Source organism: Tenrec ecaudatus, chromosome 6, assembly GCF_050624435.1.
Source record: "Tenrec ecaudatus isolate mTenEca1 chromosome 6, mTenEca1.hap1, whole genome shotgun sequence".
Classification (NCBI taxonomy): domain Eukaryota; kingdom Metazoa; phylum Chordata; class Mammalia; order Afrosoricida; family Tenrecidae; genus Tenrec; species Tenrec ecaudatus.
The window spans coordinates 91444233-91467143 of NC_134535.1; the positions used below are offsets into that span (position 1 = coordinate 91444233).

General features: G+C 41.0%; 1 protein-coding gene and 1 pseudogene across 2 annotated transcripts in view; one reads left to right on the forward strand and one right to left on the reverse strand.

The window, feature by feature from the left end:
• Positions 1 to 22911, forward strand: part of PUS7L (pseudouridine synthase 7 like) — a 33560-nt gene that overhangs the window by 5202 nt on the left and 5447 nt on the right. For both annotated transcript variants that reach the window (XM_075551851.1, XM_075551852.1), the window contains 5 exons: positions 1121 to 1280; positions 9786 to 9978; positions 11889 to 11987; positions 16069 to 16150; positions 20081 to 20361. In XM_075551851.1, the coding sequence (XP_075407966.1) occupies positions 1121 to 1280; positions 9786 to 9978; positions 11889 to 11987; positions 16069 to 16150; positions 20081 to 20361 (815 nt within the window). The remainder of the gene's footprint in view (positions 1 to 1120; positions 1281 to 9785; positions 9979 to 11888; positions 11988 to 16068; positions 16151 to 20080; positions 20362 to 22911) is intronic.
• LOC142450563 (large ribosomal subunit protein uL24-like) lies at positions 12235 to 14063 on the reverse strand (annotated as a pseudogene).

Below are 22911 nucleotides of genomic sequence, written 5' to 3' on the forward strand. Positions count from 1 at the left end.
AGTGTGGAGGCACCCTACTCTGCAAGGGAGCCTCCTGCTTAAGGCCCTCAGCTTTATTCACTCAGTGGGCCAGGTATCCTGCTGCCCTGTCTTGTGCTCTGGCTTTTGGTTCTGCTGCTACCACTCCTCTGCCACTGCTTCTCTGGTAGTCCTCTGGTACCACAGTGTGTCTCCTGAATCAAGGAGGTCCACCTGCAGTAATCACGGCGTCTGGAGGATGTGTTCCTCATGTCTCTCTTGATGGCACGGAGAGCCCCTGTTCTGCTCTGAGATGACTTACTTTAAACCTATTGGATTGCAAAACTGACAGGTGCCCTCGTCAGAATCTCATACACCTTAGATTGCTAGAATAGCAGTAGCAATTAGTTCCTGCACCACACAGAGTTATAGATTCGTCCTTTAAGGGACTATAAGAATTTTTTCTTGTCAAAGTTATACATGTGAATGCAAGTGGCCTTTGCAAAGGCTAGGAAAGTACATTGTAGCCCAATAGTAAGGGAATTTGAATTTCAAATTGAGACACTTGAATTTTCTTTCTTTTTTTTTTAACAATTTATTAGGGGCTCATACAACTCTTATCACAGTTCATACATATACATACATTTATTGTATAAAGCACATCCATACATTCCCTGCCCCAATCATTCTCAAAGCATTTGCTCTCCACTTAAGCCCTTTGCATCAGGTCCTCTTTTTTTTTCCCCTCCCTCCCTGCTCCCCCCTCCCTCATGTGCCCTTGGTAATTTATGCATCGTTATTTTGTCATATCTTGCCCTATCCGGAGTCTCCCTTCCCCCCCTTCTCTGCCATCCCTCTCCCAGGGAGGAGGTCACATGTGGATCCTTGTAATCAGTTCCCCCTTTCCAACCCACTCACCCTCCACTCTCCCAGCATCGCCCCTCACACCCTTGGTCCTGAAGGTATCATCCACCCTGGATTCCCTGTGCCTCCAGCCCTGATATGTACCAAGAGACACTTGAATTTTCAATTTTTATTTTAAAAATATTCTTTCCATATTCTTTATTGATTTGGTTCATTTTACTAATCTGCTAGACTGCTAAAAATTTTACTGATGTATGGTAAGTTGTTTATGCGTAATCAATGACTATTTTTGTTTCAGCTTTCACCCTGCGAAAGGAGAATCTGGAAATGTTTGAGGCAGTTGGTTGTTTAGCTCTCAAACTTGGTGTGATTCCGTCAGATTTCAGTTATGCGGGCCTTAAAGACAAGAAAGCCATCACCTATCAAGCAATGGTTGTTAGAGAAGTTACTCCGGAGAGGTAATCGAGAAAGAATCTTTTTATACCACACCCTCCAAACTCACTGCCATCCAGTCAACGGTGACTCAGAGTGACCCTATAGGACAGAGTAGAACTGCCCTTGTGGGTGTCTGAGACATCGCTCTTTATGGGAGTAGAAGGTCTCCGCTTTCTCCCATGTAGCGGTTGGTGGTTTCAAACTGCTGACCTTTGGTTTGCAGCTGAGTGATTAACCACGGTACCATCAGAGCTCCTTTTATATTTAGGATAGTGCCTCATAAATAATTTTCTCTCTAATTATATGATTAAAATTTTATTTTCTCTATTTCTTACAATTTAAAGGAAATCCTTGTTAAGTAGTATGTAAAATACATAGATCTAGCCTGCCTTCTCAGTTCATTTAGATTAAAACATTTTTTTTCAGTAAGATAATACATGTTCAGTGCAAAAAACTTAGGGAAAAAATCACTAATAATTTTACTGCTCAGAAATAACCACAATAACATTTTGGTCTGTTTCCTCATTGACTTTTTCAGAGACTGCCCTACACCCTGGAGCACTGGTGGTCTAGTGGGTTACACACTGGTCTGCTAACTCTCAGGTCAGCAGTTGGGAACGACCAACTGCCCCATGCAAGCAAGGTGAGGCTTTCGGCTTTCATAGGCATTCCCAGCCTGGGGAACCCACAGGACCAGTTTTGCTCTGCCCATCAGGGTGGTAGAAGTTGACATTGACTCAATGGCAATGAGTTTGTTCATGGTACACAGACCCACATCCAACAAAGCCTTCTATATATCATGCTGTTGATGTGTTTATATTTTACTTTTAAAATTTGCACGTTTTATGGGGAATAACATTTATGGAACCATCTTGAAATAACTAAAAATTATAGTTTTAACAATCTGTCATTTGAACTAATTTTAATTTGTGTAATGGTTTCCTATTTTTGGATATAGAGATATGTTCCAATTTTTCACAATGAATTCTACTAGAATGATTATGTTTCTCCTTAAAGGTGTGCCTATTGGATAATTTTCCTAAGCTAAACTTCTAAAACTTTAATCATTAAGTCCGAATTCAGCCTGGTTTGATGTATGGTCAAGTATCCACTATTTGTAAAATGTTCTTGTAGACTCTGTTACGAAGGACAAAAAATATATAGATATAAACTTTGTCTTAGTCATTGAGAATTTCCACACAGGCACAAGGAAAGACCTTTTTAAACGTATTTTAAACAAAAGTAGTTTTTAACAACAAACAACAATAAATGTTAACAATTCTTAGGAAGAGAGAGTAATTTTATTTAGCCTATGAATGTGGGAGTTTACTTTTGAAGAAGTATAGGATTTTATCAGATGTAGAAAAGCCAAAGCTCTATGTGGAGGGTCAGTGAGTTAGAGAATCTGCCTAATAAAGTGGTTCCCACAAGGCGCCACGGGGTGCAGTGCTGGACTGCCCAGCACAAGGTGGCATGGCTCACTCGTGCCTGCTATTGTACTGGAGGAGGAGGAGGAGGAGGCTGTCTGCTCTCGCCTATAAAGATGCATGGTCCTAGAAACCCTTAACCTTTGGAACAGTCTGTTCTGTCCTATATGGCTGGCTGTGACTTAGAATCGACTCAATGGCAGTGCGTTTTGTTTGGTCTATAAAAAATAAGAGTGCAAAGAAAAATTTTATACCCGATCTTATAGAATCTTAAAATTATACTAAGATAATTGGAATTATTATTTTTGTTGTTAAGAGATATTTTGGGGGGGCTCTTCCAGCTCTTAAAACAATCCATACATCAATTGTGTCAAGCACATGTGAACATATGTTGCCATATCTATTTTCTAGATGTTTACTTTCTGCTGGAGGCCTTGGTATCAGCTCCTTGGAATCTGTTCTTCAAATGTTGAGGAACAATTGAAAATCTGACCCAGAAAGTGCTTACTTTCAGAATTTTAAGATAGTGCTACTGGTTTTTGTGGTTTGTGTAACAGGGAAGGAAACTGAGGAGGAAAGGGCCACGATCTAGGGCCAGGAAAAACAGACATTAAATTCACGGATTCTAGATCTAAACTAAGGATAAGCCAGAAGAAGACTTACATAGATAGGGTGAGGCATTAAAAAACCACGACTCACTACTATGGTGTCAGTGCTGACTCACAGCAAGCCCCGTGTGGGATTCTGAGACTGACTGTTTATGGGAATAGAAAGCACAGTCTTTCTCCCATGGAGCTGCTGGTGGTTTCTAACCGCTGACCATGGGATTGCAGCCAAGTGAGTAACCACTACACCACCAAAGCTCCTATAAGGTGATAGCATTAGGAATATATTTGGGTCCTTAAAATAATGAGGTTTATGTCACCTTATCATAATGGATTTTTTAGAGCACATTGTGTTGGAATACAGATTAGCCTTTGGGCATTCCCCATAAAAAATTGTATTCATATTCATGTGTAGTTTTAAAAAAATAATAGTTTGCTTTGTTTTTGGTGAAAATTTAAACAAGTTAGGTTCTTATCTTTTTTTTTTCCCACAGAATTTCTTTTTTTTAAAATCATTTTATTGGGGCTCATACAACTCTTATCACAATCCATACATAGATCAATTGTATTAAGCAAATTTGCACATTCCTTACCCTCATCATTCTCAAAACACTTGCTATCCACATAAGAGCCTGGCATCAGCTCATTTTCTTTTTCTTAAACATTTAATTAGGACTTATACAACTCTTATCACAATCCATATATATACATACATCAATTGTGTAAAGCACATCTGTACATCCTTTGCCCTCATCATTTTCAAAGCATTTGCTCTCCACTTAAGCCCTTTGCATCAAGTCCTCTTTTTTCCCCTCCTCCCCGCTACCCCATCCCTCATGAGCCCTTGATAATTTATAAATTATTATTTTGTCATATCTTTCCCTATCCGGCGTCTCCCTTCACCCCCTTTTCTGTTGTCCGTCCCCCCAGGGGGGAGGTCACATGTAGGTCCTTGTTGTAGGTTCACCCTTTATCCAACCCACTCACCCTCTACCCTCCCAGTATCGCCCCTCACACCCCTGGTTCTGAAGGTATCATCCACCCTGGCTTCCCTGTGCCTCCAGCTCTTATCTGCACCAGTGTACAACCTCTGCTCTATCCAGGCTTCCAAAGTAGAATTTGGAATATGGTAGTCGGTGAGGAGGAACCATTGAGAAACTGGAGGAAAGCTCTATTCTTCATTGGTGCTAAGTCGCACCCTGACTGACCCATCTCCTCCTCTAGACCCCTTTGGGAGGGGATCTCCAGTGGCCGACAAATGGGCTTTGGGTCTCCACTCTGCACTTCCCCCTTCATTCACTATGGTAAGATTTTTTTTTTTATGGTGCCTTATAATTGATCCTTTCGAGACCTAGTGATCGCACAGGCTGGTGTGCTTCTTCCATGTGAGCTTTGTTGCTTCTGCGCTAGATGGCCGCTTGTTCACCTTCAAGCCTTTAAGACCCCAGACACTATCTCTTTGGATAGCCAGTCACCATCAGCTTTCTGCACCACATTTGCTTGTTCAGTCACTTTGGCTTCAGTGGTTGTGTCGGGAGGGTGCGCATCATAGAATGCCAATTTAATAGAAAGTATTAATGCATTAAGGGAGTGCTTGAGTAGAGGCCCAAGGTCCTTCTGCCACGTTAATACTAAACCCATAAATATAGGCACATAGATCTATTTCCCCATCCTCATATATATTACATGTACATGTCTTGGTCTAGACCTCTATAAATGCCCTTTGCCTCCCAGCTCTTTCCTCGATTTCCCTTGATTTTCCTCCTGCCCTATTCTCATGCCCCGTCCCCAGCTAGGTTACAGCTATACCTCTTCTTTGCATTACCTTACCCTTGATCATTCCCTACCAGGTTTGCCACACCCACCTCACCAACAATTTGGATCCCATGTTGTTCACTTTTCCCTGGGTTTGTTGACACCACTTCTGTACCGCCCACCTCCCCCTATCCAAAGTCCCCCTGGAACTGTCGGTCCCATTGTTTTTCCTCCAGATAGTACATCCAGCCTATCTTATTTACACAGACCTGTGGAGATATTAACATGCACCAAAATAAGACAGAGGAAAACAAAGCAACAGTATACAACAAAACAACAACAACAAACCACTGACAAAGAACAGAACAAAATGCATCAAGAAAGAAAAGCTTGCAGTTAGTTCAAGGATTGTTTGTTGGCCTTTAGGAGTGTTTTCTAGTCCAGTCTGTTGGGACACCCCGCCCTGGCACCAAAGTCCACCTTCAGCATTCCCTGGGGACCTTGCTGCTCCATTCCCTTGCTGTTCCGCTACACTCCCCCAGTGCTTTGCCTCGGTTCCACAGATTTTCTTTAGTGACATTAGTTACACTGGTCAACTTTTGCTCACACCTTTTTCTTGAATTCAGTTCATTCCCTTCTCAGTCCTCTTCGTTCCCTGGCCCCTTATCTTCTCATCTTTACTCTCGAATAATTGTTAACCTCTGGTTTCATACTGATGATTTGCAAGGACTGCAGTGATCTTCTGGGTCGTATTCTTTATTTTGCTAGAAGATGGTCCTGGGATCGTGTGGGTTCTTGGTGTGAAGAGTGCTGCAGTGTGATACTCTCGGGAAGTCATCCTTTCTCTGCTATTCCAGTTTATCTGCCTTTGTTTGATTGTTTCCATGTGAACTTGAGTTTTACTCTGCATTTTTTTTTTTTTTTTGCCTTGACCCGCTACTGTGATCCGCTCAGAACAGTCATTGATGGAAACTGGCGCCATCCAATCTTCTGGTCTCAGAGTAGATGAGCTTGTGGTTCCAATAGACTTGTTTCTTCTCTGTGAGTTGGTTAACTTTATACCAAATAGAGGCCCACAGTTGTGTCTTAGGTGGCCACTCGCAAGCTTTTCAGACCCTAGATGTGACTCACTTCACTGAATTGCAGATGATAATTTTTGTTAACTATGTTACATGGAAAAAGATGAAGCTTTCGATAGGAAAAATGAAGGGTAGCAGTCTTGGAATTCGTGGGGGGCAGTTGTACCCTGTAGGACCCTTAGGAGCCAGCATCTGCTTGGTGGCGGTGTTGTACGTACTACAGGGCACTGTGAGGGCTTGGTGAGCTGTGTGTTGGACTGCTAAGAGCAAGGCCAGCAGTTTGAAACCACTGACTGTTGCAGGGGAGAAAGATGAGGCTCTAGTCTAGGAAAAAGGTGACAGTCTCAGAAGTCCCCAGCCAGTCCTACTCTGTTCTGTAGGATAGTCATCACCAATTCTATGGCCGTGAGTTTGCTTTTGGGATGTGCCGTCAACTGACTGAGTTTCCACATGAGACTCTTGTCCTCAGCTCCCTTACCCATCTGTGGAATGTCTCAATTTGCATCTTCCATGAGTCCACTTGCATGTGTCCACGTATGTATCTTTACACATACCCAATGATGCTTTCCACAGTGACCTACGGGGCAGGATAGACTGCTCCTGGGAGTCTCAGTGATGGTAAGTCTTCATAGACGAGAAAGACTTCTCTCTCTCGTGGGGAGTAGCTGGTGGTTTCAAACTGCTAACCCTGCGCTTAGCAAGCCAAGTCCATGGATGTGAGAAAAATGCATTTGTTCTCGCTTGCGTAAACACCTGTACCTATCTGTATGCCAATATGTACCTATAAAGTCTTTGGTCTTGCTGTATGCACTACATACACTTTTCGGTGCCAGTTTTCACCTCGCGATTTAATGTGTCCCTTCACTTCCTTCACTTTCTCCCCGCTAAGCACCACGGGACATTAGTGTTTCCCTGTAGCTACTCTTGCTTTCTTATGAAAGGCTGTTTGTGGAACATTTGTCCTTATATGGTTGACATGCTTCTCAGCATTATGCTCTCCAGGTCCATCCGCAGTATGATTTTTCATAGACAAGTCACTGAGTTTATGGTTGTGTATCAGCCCTTTGTTTGTATGCACTGCCATTTGCGTATCCCTTTATTCAGTGATAGAATCTTCTTGCCAGATTGGTTCTTTTATTATCAGGTAGTAGTCATCTGCATATCTTGTGGTAGATCTCTTCAAGTCCACTTTATCTGATACCAGTATGGTCACTCCTACTTTTCTTGTTTCCTGTTCCCTTTGGATGGTTATCTCTTTCCTTTTTTTTTTTTTTTGGTCTGACTGTGCCCTTATGTTTTGGTCTGACTGTGCCCTTATGTTGCCTGTAGGTAGCAAAAGGATAGGTGTTATGGTTTCTTTAATTCATGCAGTCATTCTCTGTCTTTTGCATGGGGAGGTTAGACCATTTACATTTAAACTTGTTACTGAAAGTGAAGTATTTCCCTGTTATCATTTTGCTATTTGTGGTTTTCTTCACTTATTTTTTTTCCATTCTAATTTCTCTGTTAGTGCTTGTATTTGACTGTTTTCTTGTGGTGACCCTTTTAGCTTTATTCTTTTTTTTTCTTCTGATTTTTTCCCCTTGTTTTTCTTAGTGGTCGCCACACATATTATATTGCATAGCTTACAATCCCAACGATGTTTACCACCACATGAGCAACAAAATACAACTTTCACATAAAAAATCAGGTCCTGAAATGTGCTACCCTTCCCCTTTTGTGTTGCTGTGCCTCCATCAGCACCGTTGGTCTACAGCCTGTGCTCATGAAATTTAGTTTGTGCTTATTTCTTACAAAGTTGATCTTGTGTTTTTTGCTGGATTTCATGTTAGTTTTTATTCCTTGAAAATGTCATGTACTTTTTCTTATTTTTTACTTATTTAATCATGCTTTTCGTGTGTGTGTGTGTGTGTGTGTGCATGTGTGTATAACTTATTAAATGCTGTTTCCTTTCCATTTGGAATACTCCTCTGACTAAAACTTGCAATACTGTTGTATTAGTAGAAAATTTCCAGAGCTTCTGTTTGGGAATATCTTGATTTCCCATCAGTTTCTGAATGATAACATTGCTCGGTAAGAATTACTAGTTGGTACTTGTTTCTGATTTTATATGTGCAGCTCCATAGTCTTCTGACCTTTAGTTTTTCTGACGTGACATTTACATGGATTCTTATAGAAGATCCTTAGCATGCTAAGTTGTGTTTTTCTCTTGCTGCCTTCAGAATTCTCCCCCTTATCTTTAATTTCTGATCATTTTATTAGTGTATGGCACATAGTTGGTCTTTTCTGACTGTGGTTCAGGTCACTTCCTGAATTTGCAGGCTCGCTTCTCTGTTTATGATTGGAAAATTCTAATTACCTCTTTAAGGTTTTTTTTATTTAAAACATTTTATGAGGGACTCATACAACTCTTATCACAATCCATACATGTACATACATCAATTGTATAAAGCACATCTGTACATTCTTTGCCCTAATCATTTTCATTTTCTCTCCACTTAAGCCCTTTGTGTCAAGTCCCCCTTTTTCCCCTCCTCCCCGCTTCCCCATCCCTCATGAGCCCTTGATAATTTAAAATTATTATTTTATCATATCGTGCCCTATCCGGTGTTTCCTCTCACCCCCTCCTCTGTTGTCCGTCCCCCAGGGAGGAGGTCACTTTTAGATCCCTGTAATCAGTTTCCCCTTCCAAACCACTCATCTTCCAAACTCCCAGCATCACCCCTCATACCCCTGGCCCTGATGGTATCATCCACCCTGGAGTCCATGTGCCTCCAGCTCCTATCTGCACCAGTGTACAACCTCTGTTCTATCTAGACTTGTAAGGTAGAATTCAGATCATGGTAGTGGGGGGAGGGGGACGAAGCATTCAGGAACTGGAGGAAAGCTCTATTCTTCATCGGTGCTACTTCGCACCCTGACTGACTCATCTCCTTCTCTGAGATCTCTTTATTTGGTGTTCATTTAGTAGAGTGTTCACATGTGAGAGAGGGGTGGGCAGGGAGTCAATTACTTGTAGATGTAGACTTTGCTGTGGTGTGGGTGAGTTGCTTGCTATTTCTTTTCGTCACAGACTATCTCTCAGTGGGCATAGAACTTCTGCGTTGCCCTTGGCTCTGTTACCCAGGACCTTTTGCCTGGTTCAAGTGCATGTTCATCTTGATTTTCAGAGCACCAGAGTCTCCCTTTGTCCCCTTTCAATTACTCAGGCCATGGCCAATTGGCACAGCCTTTTAAAAAAGGGGTGGGGTCTGTGACTTCCTCAAGCTAACTTCCTTCTTTGAGTTCCCTGGTTGGGGCGTTGCCCATCCCTGACCCCAAATGGATGTAATGAGCAGGCTTTCCCAGTGTCAGTCAGTGGGGAGGTTCGCCCATCTGCGCTGTGCCCCCAACTCTTCCCCCTTGTTCTGGACTCACTCTGATTCTGCACTCCAGTTGCCATGCCGAGCCCTGCCGTCTCATTCTAGGCTTGTTTGTGTCATTGTTCCATGAGTTAGTGGCTGAGTGAGAAAATGCAAGAGTCCCCTCCCTTCCCCATGGTGCTCCACTCTCTGCATTAATCTGATATAAGTCTGGAAACGAAATATGGTTGCCATTTAAAACCTGATATTAAATCATTTTAACTGTTAAATTTAACTAAGTATATGATTTATCATTTACAGGTTGAAAAATATTGAAAAAGAAATTGAAAAGAAAAGAATGAAGGTTTTTAATATTCGGCCTGTAGGTGACCCGCTTAGGCTGGGTCAGCTCAAAGGAAATCACTTTGACATAGTCATCAGAAATTTATCTCGGCAAATAAATGATTCTGCGCAGCTCAAAGAGAGAATTTTGGAGGCAATAGAAAATGTTAAGGTAAGAAAATGCAATTTTAAAATAGAGTACTAAGGAAATCTTCATATTACCTCGTTTTCTACTATTGAAGCAAAAAAGGATGAAAAATCAACAACCTTTTTCTTAGAGCCAGTTGGCTTATATTTTGTATTTTCTTAACATATATTTTTATTAAAACAAGTATTGATGTGATTTAAAAGTACAACATACTAAGAATATAATAAATATATAGACCAGAGAGCATCTAGACCAAAGTCAGCAAAAAGTTTTTCTTCCTTTTAATTAAAAGATCATTTTATTATGGGATCCTACAGCTCTTATCACAATCCATAAGTCAATTGTATCAAGCGTACTTGTACATGTGTTGCCATCATTATTTTCTAAACATTTACTTTGTATCTCAGCCCTAGGTATCAGCTCCTCTTTTTTCCCTTCTCTCCCCCTCCCAACTCCATGACCCCTTGATAGATTATTGTTATTTTCATATCTTACACTGACTTCTGTCTCCCTTCACCCACAGTTTCTGTTGTTCCCCTGGCGTGTGTGTGTGTGTGTGTGTGTGTGTGTGTGTGTGTATTATTGCAATACCCCTTTCTTCCCCTTCTCTCCCCACCTTCCCCCCTCCCCTCTTGATATTGCCACTCCCGTTCCTGGTCCTGGATTTGGATTTTTTTTTTTTAAGGCCTAGATAACAAATATTTATTTTTTGACTTTGCAGTATGTTTTCTGTAGTAATTACTCACCGGTGAAAGCAGCTATAAATAATATAAATGAAGGAGCATGGGTGCATTTTAATAAAACTTTTTTTACAAAAACAAGTGCAAACCTGCATGAACTTAGAAAATTATCTTAGTTTTGTGATCAGGAAAAGGGGTTTAGAAGCCCTCAAATTAAGGAGTCTTTGTTGTTGTTTTTGTTTTAGGGAAAACATTATAGAATTGCTTATTGTAAAAAAGGAGAATGGTTTATTGTTTATGATTTATTTTTGTTGAGCATATGCACAGAGGAACACACCACCATTCCACAGTTTTCATCCTTGACCTTCCTTTTAGCTGTGCATCCAGCCTCCCTTCGTTTTCCGTTTGTTCTCCTCCATTGGCATAAACTCACAGTGCCACAAGCTCCTGTCGAATCTTCAAACTGTTCTTGTCATTTTGAGCCCGTATAGATGGAGACTGAAAGAATGCCATGTTCAGGGCACCATTCTTTATAGTGAAGTAGTTTGGGTTTTTTGAGCATTAGAAGATATTTTTGGTTTGAGGTTTAAAGATGATCTCTGAGCAGTAGCTTACCCCTGTTTAAGCTCTTTTGAAATTTTATTTAGAGAATTAAAACTCTGATTGTTATAAACTGAAAATTAATTAGACTGCATCTAACCTTCAACCATTTAAATGGATCATTTATACTCTGGCTACTTCAGGATACTACTATCTGATACATTTTTCTACTAATTAAGAGTATTGAACTACATTCAATATGAGTATTTATTTTATCTGCAAGTACTTTCTGTCAATGGCATGAGGCAAGGATACAGTTTCTTTAGTTGCATGCCGATAACAATTTGTCTCAGCATTTCCTTATTGACTGCTCCGTGATTTGGTACTCAGTAATCGCTGTTGGCTGAATAAGCGCAGCATAGAGAATCCTTTAATTTTTCAGGAAACCACCTGGGTCTGAATCTTTTCTACATGAGAACACACTTAATCAATTTCTTTAATGACTTAAACAAAAGAATGAGGTGTTTAACTTCCCTCAGAAAAGACTGTTGATGGAGTTGAGGGAAAGGGACCCAGTTATGTCCTCAAGGACTAGCTGTACCGCAAACATTTCTCAGGCCATTTGGTCCCCGTCTGCATATTGCTGATTACATATTTTGACACAACAATTGTACTTACACATTTTTAATTAATTAAAACTTTTTGTATTCATAGAGTAAAGGTTTCGTGAATTACTATGGACCTCAGAGATTTGGGAAGGGAAGGAAGGTTCAGACAGACCAAATTGGATTGGCTTTGCTGAAGAGTGAAATGGTATGAATTTAAAAAATATGATCTTCCCTGTTTGTCTGTTATACTTATGACATAAGCCAGATCCGTGCTCTCAATGCTAGCACATAAAGGCACACATGCACACACACACTACGTCTATTATGCTATTGAATATTAACTGAACGACAGTTCAGTTCTGGGCAATAATTAAAGAAAAAGCAAACTGATTCAACCTTTTCTTACATTTAATACTTTTTTTTTCCAAATGTGCTGCTTTTAATGGAAACTGTGTACAAGATATTTCACTATTGCATCTTCTCAAGTGATTCTTCCTTGTATTTGCCCTTTTCCTTTCCGACTTGGCGAGATTTGGCTTTCCGCTCCAGGATCTTTTTGCGGTCTTTGTCCAGTTTTAACCTCGTAATCACCACCTTGCTGGGGTGAATGCTCACATGGACAGTGGTGCCGTTAGCTTTATCTCGCTGCACCCGCTCAATGTAGATGACGTACTTCTTCCGGTAAACCTGGACCACTTTGCCAATCTGCTGACCTTTCTAGTGTCCTCGCACAACCTGAACTTCATCATCCTTGCGGATAGGCATGGACCGGACATTGTATTTCTGTCTCAGTTCCTGGGAAAGCGGGGAAGACATAATCTTCCTGCGAACGTGGGAAGGGGCATTGAAATGCCTTTTCCGGTTTTTGCTCCGGTCCGAAGTCACAAAGGGATGAAGTTCATTTTGGCTCTTCCGGTTCCATAAGTTTGCGCGAGATCTCGTGAGACCGAGATCCACGTTTAATACTTATTTTAGACAAAATGTGATCAGACTGTTAAAGCTCTGGTTTTAGAAAATCAAGAGGCCAACTTTTAGCATAATGTAAGAAAGACTAATGGTTGTTGAAAGGAAAGGAGCTTCCCGCTTCTCACAGAGATTTAAGCCAATGACTACCCTCGTACCTGTTTAGGCTTCATAGTCCTTCCTCCTGAATTATTTTTTTTAACTTTGTTATGGTATTATTTATTTATTGAAAATAGCAAATTTTGTCAAAACTTAATGCCTGAACCAGTATTTACTGTCTCGTGACTTAGACGTGTGCAGGTTCTTTCTGTCTCATGGTGTGTTCAGAGTCTCTGGCAGACTACACACTGCTGTCAGGGCTGCTGTCTCTGAAGATTTGACTGGGCTAGAGGATCTGCTTCCAAGCTCCTTGCATGGCTCTTTGATGAGGTTTCGGTCTATTGCTATGTGCCGTGGATACCATGGGTTTCTCCAGAGAGAGCAGTCCAAGATGCAGCAAAGTGAGGCAGATCAAAACAGCAACCACAGTGTCTTTTATGACCTAATCTTCCCCTCCCCCCACCGACATTTTTATTGGCACATAATTTATATATCATTCAGTTGAATAATCCAATCCTTCATTCAGTCGTATCTAGGGGAATTGTACAATCAGCTCCAAATCTATCTTAGCACCTGCCCCACCCAGCATAGTTAAATCACCTTTATAAGGAATTGTGCAATCACCATCAATTCTAGTGCTCCACCCCTGCCCTTCCTTCATTATTTACTCCTGAAATCCCCTTTCCCTCCCCATCACCCAGCCCCCACCCCTGCATTCCCTGTAATGCCTTGTATCAGTTATTATCACTATAGCTCCATTTCTCCTGTGCTTCACCACTGGGAAACCCAAAAGAAGACAATGAAAAACAAATGGCACTAAGGTGGTAAAGCTAAGATCATATTGATATAAGGACAAAAATACAAATAATGTGTGAGAGGGAGAAGACCCCGTCAACATTCAAGAAGCTAGGGAAGAAATTTGTATCATGTAACCTCTAAGAGAGATTTACATCTAGAACAAATTCAGGTTGTGTGTATAGGGAGGCCAGCTGGCCAGATATGGAGTCCCATCGCACATAATCAAGATTACAATGGTCTGCCTTTAGTAAGGCTGCTCTAGCCTTTGTCTAGAGCTGATTTGCCAGCAGCTGGGTCTGCCTAGACACTGCGTATGAGGTTTGGGTTCCCACTGTCCTCCATAGCCGTCTCCAAATTGGGTGTTCATAATCATACCTCTGATATTTTTCTCTTCACCATATTCAGATTTTGTAATTGACATCTTTGGATCACTAGCTGATGTGCTGCTTCTGTGTGGACTTAGTTGACTTCTTGCTTCGATGGCTGCTTGCTTGAATATAAGCCTTTAAGACTTCAGACACTATTCTGATTGATAGCCAGGCACCAGCTGCTTACTTTGCTACATTTTGCTGTAGCGCCCTTATCTTCAGTGATCATTTCATGAAGATGAGTATTGAGCTGGGTCATGATATAGGAATTACTTGTTCTTTAGTTGGAGCTGGGATTCAATTTGAGCCTAGACTCATTCCTAGATCTATGCTTTTTTAATCTTAATTTGCTATACTTGGGAATTAATACAGATGTCATATTATTCGTAGTTCAATCACGTCAAACATAATTGTATAATTGCTTCTTTAATGAGTCTCCAAACATACTTTTCCTTCCTGGACTTCTTGATGTCATCTCTTTCCTATCTGTCCCACCCCTCTAGATCAGCCCTCCCCTGAACCCCTTGTTATGTTTCTTTCCCTATAGGCTTATTGTCCCTGGGTTTCATTTACCGAAAAACAGAAACAAATAACAAAACCTCAAGGGGGTGACCTCCAATGACGGCACACCTTTGAGTTACACCCTAATATACACAGGCATGAGCAACATATAACACAATGGCCATCACAGAATTGCCGGAATAATATGTTTTTCAATATGGCCTACAAGGCGTTGATATGGCAAGATCTTGTTTGTCCACCAACCAAGAGTACATCACTCTTGCTACCTCTCTCTGTTTCCTCAGACTAGGACCTAATCTTGAAAGTGACACCCTTTCACTTGTGCCGCAGTCTATTACTCACACAATCCTGTACAGCCTGGGAGGGGACTACACAAGGACACGGCTGCAGGACCATTGGGAGCCCTCTTCGAGTGGCTTCGCCAACCAAAATGGCATTCTTTCTTTTGCTTAATGCGTCCTTTATTTCACACCATACTTTTGATGTCTCAACTTAAACATCATCAGGATCTCAATCCCTGAGACAAAGTGAATTTTTATGCTGTGACCCGGTAGCATCCTGGATTCTTCGTCTTGGGTTTCATCGCATATTATTATTATTTACTCAGTCTTTTCCGGTAGACAGCAGCCCATGTCTTGCTCACTCAGCCTTCAGCATCCACCACTCTGTCTATAGAGCGTGACGGTGTTTAACATTATTTGTTTGAATGAAGCAGCTTCTTAACAAATATTTGTTGACAGAATGAATCCCTTGAAAGTAGATTGAGTGGGGTCCTGGGCTAACTGTCCCATTTGGGGGATTCTTCTTACTCTAAGACACACAATTAGAAATGAATTCAAGTGATTAAATACAAGAACGAGGTATAGATACCATTTTTAAAAAGTAAAAAAGAAAGCATTTTTCATCTATTTAGGAGTGAAAAGAAAATATTAAAGTTAGATGTTAATTTTGAGACCAATTAATCCAGGGAATTAAAAACAATAATGAAACCTAAATGGTCTGTCATTTCTCTGTTTCTTCCCATATTTTGTTGTGTGTTCAGTAAGTCAGCATATGCATAGATGTACACATAGATGGTGAAGTACGTTACATAATCTGCTAGCTGCAAGAACCATGGTTCAAACCCATCGCTTGCTCCTTGGGAGAAAGGCGATACCATCCGCTCCTTGTACACATGCACAATGTCAGAAATCCTAAGGAGCAGTTCTGCCCTGTCTTACGGGTTGCTGTGTCGAAATCAACATGATGGCTTTGGGTTTCATTTGACATATGCGTATGTCTACTTGTTTACACTGTGCGTGCGTGGTATAAATAAAGGTAAAGAATGAATGAAGAAAGACATAGTATTTTAAAGCAATCTATGAAGTTGCTTATAGAGAAGGCTTATTTATAAATTTCGGATAGACGGTTTACTTTTAAAATATTCTTAAAAGATTGTTTTGTTTTGTAAGATGCCAGTGAATAGCCATCTGTTTTTAAGCAAATAACTTGTCATTTTTGTCATGTAATGCGTATTTTCTTTCTTGGTTTCACAAGGTGAAAGCTGTCAAGTTATTCCTTACACCAGAAGACTCAGATGATCCTGTAAATAGAGCAAAGAGATATTTTCTTCAAACTGGTATTTAAAAGCTTTTTTGCCTCATGCATATCCATGCAGACACGTACTATATGTAAATGTTTTGTCAGGAGAAGGTCATGCTTTACAGCATAAATGTAACAAGAAGTAGATTTGGGATACGCTCAACCTGTAATCATTTTTTTACGTGCCCAACGCACTCTATTTTTGGCCATATTTCAGGGACTTTTACCTGGCTTAACCCAAGCTTAACTGATTTGTGCCATTCGGCCATAGTTTAGAGGTTATCTGGGTAAAGAAGAAATAGACCAAACTCTCTGAGGAAATGTTGTTGTGGTTAGGTACATTCAAATTGACCTTAATTGATAACAACTGCATGATGGACTCGGACTACCTCTTACTTTTGTCTAGACTTTAGTATTTACAGGGGAAGACTGCAGGTCTTTCTTCCATAGAAATGCTGGGAAGGTTCAAACTGCTACTGGCCTTTCTCTAGCAGCCAAGAACACAGGCTGGCTCCCGTAGGACTTCTTAGGGGCTCCAAATTCTCAACTACTACTGATGGCAGCATGGTACACTATGCTGAGACTTACACTAATAAAAGTTAACTTGTGATAGTCAGTGCTGGAGAATGATTGTCCGTCTAGTTACCATGTAGCCTTGACTGTCATCTTGAAGTGTATCAAGTGTATTGATGAGCATGGTGGTATTTGTGTAGAACACTACATGGGAAGCACCAAGAAGGTGATCATGAGTATGGATTCACACTGTTAGAGTTTAATCTCAGCTTTAGTTCTTCCCAACGGGTCCTGGTGTCATAATGGTTATGAGTTGGGCTGCTAACCGCAAGGTAGTCAGTTCAAAATTACCAGCTACTTAGTGGGAGAAAGATAGGACTTTCTAATGCCATCAACAGTTACAGTCTTGGAAACTCACATGGGTGGTTCATCCTGTCCTATAAGGGTTCGATGTGTCAACCTTGACTCATAGCAGTGAGTTCGTGTCCCCACCTGTTTGTGCTCCTGTACATGATTTAATCTCATTCTGGTAGTTCCGCACTCTGGAGATTTAGGCCAAATATGGTACCTAAAAGGTGGTAATTGAGGCCCAGTGACGCAGGCTAACTGAAAGGTGAGTGGCTCACACCATCACCATCACATCAGTTTTCTCCATCACTCCATGGAGAAAATTGCCACAGTTGGCTTCTGTGATGATTACAGCCGAGTGAACGGTTTTGCTCTGCCCTATAAGTAAAAACTGACTTGGTGGAACACAGCAGCAACAACAAAAGATTATTATGAGATTTATATGAGCTAGGGGTACTGTGGACTAGGTGTAATACCAACCTCAAGGTGAGCAGTTCAAACCTATCAACGACTCCACAGAAAAAAAATCAGGCTATTTGTTCCCATAAAAATTTACAGTCTCAGAAATCTTATATAGGGTTGTAATGAATTAGAATTGACTTGATGGTGGTGGATTTGTTTTTTAATCATAGGTATAATACTCTTCAAGTATTGCCTAGTACACTGTAAATGTTATTAAAATTATTAGTATTTAAATAACAACAATCGTTATACTAAGGCATATATCCAAGACATTCATATATTTAGCCAACATACATGTGTATGTTGAATTTCACTCACATTGAAATAAAGGATATCACTTTTCAATGATTACATTCATTTTTAATTATGTACATATTAAATATGTATAATTACTAAGTGATTTATTTGCTTTTATCTATTGTGGAGTGGCCAGAAGAGAATTTACTTATGTCAATGATTTTAAACTTTAATGTACATAAGAGCCTGGTAAATTTACTAAAAAGCTGTTTCCAAGTCCTTCCCTGAATAAACATCTTTATGATGGAGTCTGGTGATTGGCATTTTAAATGAAGACATTCTGTTACGAGCAAGGTTTAACAGTGAACCGGAAGGGTCTAGATCTCAACCGTTTCTTGGTAAACGTATCCTGGCTGTGTAAGTACTTGCTGTTGAGCGTGGTAGATGCCGTCAAGTTGGTTTTCAGTTGTAGGGACCTGTGTGACAAAGTCCAGCTGCCCCCCTCCCCCTCCCCCCCAGGGTTCCCTCAGCTGTGATCTGTGCAGGTGCAGGGCCCAGGTCATGCTTAGGGAGCACCTGGCCCCTTGGAAGCACTCGTTAACCTTTTGGTCAGCAGCCAAGTGCTTAACCTTCGGACCACCAGGGCTCCTTGATAAATGTCCACAAAAGCTTGAATACTCGTCACTGACTCGATGGCAATCAGTTGAGTCCCTACCAGGCCAGTATACTTTATTTCGTGGGATTTGGGGTTTTGATCATCTTAGGTTATTTCCATTGTACGAGGTTACCCGATCCACCCCCCCAAAAAATAGAAAAGTTTTTTCAAAGCTACGTATTTAAATTTTTTTACACAACAACCTTGTCACCTTCACAATAATCTCCATTACACGTAATGCATTTGTCAAATCTGAGATTCCATTCTTGGAAACATTTTTCAGACTCATATGTTTGCCTGGTTGACAGCACCTCCCTCATTTTTTCCCCACCTGTTCTGCTTCATCAAATTGCTGTCCTTTCATGTCCCTCTTCATTCTCAGAAACAAAAAGAAGTCTCATGGAGTGAGGTCAGGTGAGTAAGGTGTGTGGGACAAGAGAGACATGCTGTTTTTATCCCAAACTGGAGCACTGAGATGGCTGCGTGAGCAGGCGCATTGTCATGGTGGCAACACCATTCCCCCATCTGCCACAAAACAGGCCTTTTTTGCCATACCCTGTTGTGCAATATTTTCAGAACCTATAATAGAAAGCTGATTAGCAGTCTGACCTGATGGAAGAAACTCCAATTAAGCTCCAATTAAAAAACAAATGAGCATCATCTTGATTTTACTTGACGAGCTTCATTTTGGTGAGGTGACATCTTCCACTGGCTTGATTGGGTTTGTTCTCGGAGCTGTGAGATCAGCACCAGGTCTAGTGACCAGTAATGACCTTGGAGAAAAACTCAAGGTCGCATTGGAGCTGTTCTATCAAAGCATGTTGTACTTCCAGTTGCTGCTCTTTTCCTGGTCAGTCAGACCCCGAGGCACACATTGTGCAGCAGCCTGTCTCTTTCCTACATCTTCCCTTAAATTTGCTGGACTGAGCTCCGAGAAAGTCCAGATAACTCCCCATCTCACCAGTGGTCTGTCTTTGGTCTTGGGGCACAAATGCATGCATTTGTCAATATTTTCTTCTGTTAGGGAAGTTGATGGATGTCCAGTACAAGGTTTGTCATCAATCCACATTTCACCTATTTTGAAATGAGAAAACCACTCTTAACGCTTGAGTTTTGCCTTAGAAGCTGTATTCAATATCACAATAGTTTCTGCAGCATTTTTCCCGAATAGGAAACAACAACATGCTGTTCTTTTAAATTGGCCATCTCTCTCTCTCTCACACACACACACACACAACACACACACACCAAAAAAAAAAAGGTTGGAGTAAAATTGTTTTTATGAAAAAATTCACTGGGTGCACTAACTCAGAGTGAGTTGCTAGATGCTGTCTAGAGGGGAAAATGCATATGTCAAAAGGTCTGCTTAGTGGAGTTCTTTTCCATTGTTTTTTTGGGGGGATTTCCCCCTTCTTATAGAGTAAGGAACCCTGGGAAGCCTTACTGATGTTGTTCTTCTTTTGTTTTTATTTTACTTATTTTAAACGTTTTTAAATTAAAAAATTTAACAACTCCTTTGGTTTTTATTTTTAAAGCAAAAAAAAAATTAGAGGACTCTTATGTTTAACGATATCTTAAAAGACAAAAGGAAAAAAAATACCAATCCCTACCTCCCCCCAAAACCCCCACCCCCAACCTCTGTGCTGGTGCTGAGCATCACCTTCATGATGATGCTGGTGAGCAACCACCGTCCACTGCCTCCCATCGACTTGCCTAGCAAAGGTCTTACGAAGGTGTTTCTCTTCACTGCAGAGGATGCTAAGGGCACGCACTCACTGATGCCAGAATTCAGGATTCGGGAGAGAGCTGTGCTGGAGTCATTGCATCGCTTTGGGGTGACGGAGGAAGGCTGTGTCCAGGCGTGGTTTTCTTTCCCCCATTCAATGCGCATATTCTACGTTCACGCATATAGCAGCAAAATCTGGAACGAGGCAGTGTCCTACAGGCTCACAACCTACGGGTCCAGAGTGGTGGAGGGAGATTTGGTGTGTTTGGATGGAGATGTGGACGAGGAGCACTTCCCAAGTAGTAGAGTAAGTAAGATGGCCTCACTTTTCCAAAGGTAGTTCTCACCCCAGAGCGTCTGCATTTTCCACAATGACAACCGGTGCACATAGTTTATGTACGTGTTTACTTTACTTGTATTTGCGCCTCTACTCCTGCTTTTCTGCTGTCAGCTGAGGCTCAGCCTCTGTCAGACAGGAAGAAATGAAACTCGTCAGTGGAATGAAGTGAAGTGAAACGTTCTTAGGTGGTCAAACACCGTTAAAGAACGCTTCTGTACAGAACAAACTAACATCAATAGTACGCCAAACGACCCACTGAAAAAGAGACAGGAAAACTTCCCTGAGGAGGCTGCCACTCCTCCTCCCTCTGGGGAGTCTCTCCGGGGCCCAGGGAATGAGCTGCTGTTGGCGACATGGGCCCTGGAGAGCTCATTCTCCGCTTTTATGTTATATTCCCAGGAAAGGGATTCGTTGGTGTGTTTATTTCATAGAAAAGTGATTTTACACCTTTTGTTCTTCATCTTCTCTACAACGTTGTAGAGATCTATCCATATATGTCTAGCTTATTCCTTTTAATTATACAGGTTTTGATTTTTTTTATTTCAATTTTTATGGAGCCTGTAGCTTTGAAATTCATGCTGTTATCTTTTAATGGTAAAACACCCCAAAAGCATCTTCTTTTCCAATAAGTGCCAGGGATTATGGTCTCGGTGATAATGAATAGCCTGCTTTGGTGACATGTCTAGATGCAAACCAACTTAGGGATCTGGAGTCTGTGATGGGCTAAGCCGGTGGTACAAGGGCTCCTTTCTGGCCATATCTCTGAACCAGGAGAATGAGAGTGCCATTAAGGAGAGAGTAAGGATTAATTAAACCAAAGACTGTAGTCGAGGCTTGCTTTGCCATGGCATTAAATGGATGGTGTCGAAATTTTGGATAAGAAAATGGTCACCAGGAGGCAGCATAAATTAAATCTCTTGCTGTAGTGTCCATTCTGGCCCATGGCAGCCTCCTGTGTTCACGTAGACTTGCTCTCCATAGAGTTTTCTTGGCAATAATCTTGACCGAAGCAGATCTCACAGCCTTTCTGAATGGGGGAGTTTGCACCGCAAACCTTTAGGTTAGTAGTTGAGCCCAAATCATTTGTGCCACCCTGAGACTGTACTTAAGTTACTAAGAATGGCAATTGAATTCAGACATACTCACAGTCTATGTAAAAAGGTAAAAAGGAAATCCCGCAGCATCGTGGTTTTATTTCATCTACTGTGAATGGAGAAAGAGAGGTATGTCAACAATTTCTTTGTGGTCAATAATGAAAAATCATTGGTTTTTACACTTTCCAGAAAACAAAGATCAATTTGAGTATGCTCTGAGGATTGTTTTATAAGTCAGCCACTTCTAATGAAGATTTTTAAAGGTTACTTTAACAAGACGTAGCAGCTGTCTCTGAAATGCCTGCCTTCTAAGATTTCCTTGCCCCAAATACATTTATAAGGACAGTTTTGTAAACAGAACTGTGTCTTTTTCTTTTTGGAGATAAGGTGAACGCAGATAATTTTCTTCTTCATAACTTCTTAGTGCCCCTTTTACTAGCAGTTGAAGGCGTCTTTGTGTGTTTCAAGACCAACCTTTGTATGCTATTACTTAGCACTGAGAAAAGACAAGGCAGAACCTAGAGGCTCAAAACTTGAACTATGAAAAGGTAAAAGACAGATTGCAAAATTTAATAAATGTTATATGGAGTATTTAATATTTTGCATCTAAAAAACTGAAAAATTACTCTGATTTCTTATTTTGATAGAATGACTAGAGACTGGTAGTTACATAATCTGTTGTCAATTTGAAACTTAAGAATGAAGGGGTGGAGTTTAGCCTGTCAATCAGGTTGCAGCTTGATGACCTCATTTGGAGTCGCTAAGGAGATCAATAGCTTACTGAAGGCAGGACAGACTTACTCCCTGCGAGACATTCCTCTTGAGAAGACACAAGGAGCTATGCTAAAGCCCTGGAGCTGAAGGAGCCACGTGGCAACCCTATCAGCACTGAGATGCTTCCACCACCACTGGATCTACAAGACTTTCCACCTACTAGCCTGTCATCTCCCTGCATTCAGCATCATTGCATGTGTTGCATGAGGCTGAAGAGGAATTTATGGATTGATATCAGACTTAATCTGGACTGGGCTATTTTCACAATTTTCAATTGCTCTGTCTTATACACATATGAATGTCTCTGAATTTGTTTCTCTAGTCTACCCAGACTAATACAGACAGATAGGCATATTTTTATTTCAAGACACTTGGTAGATTCTGTGGTGCACAAGATGGAAAGAAGTGAGTTAGATGGTTAAAAATTTAGGTAAATTTGTGTTTGTGGAGCAGCCATGCAGCCAAAGCATTTTTGATATTTAACTGACTGCTATCTAGTTGGAGGGAGTTTTCTAAAGGTCATTCATGGTGTTCTATGTCTGGCCATGTTTTTTCAGGCTTATTAGCAACCTTCGATATACAATTGACATAATTTTACCCACTAAAAGGGAGGAAAACTTGAAACACTTGCTGATGAAGATCCAGGATT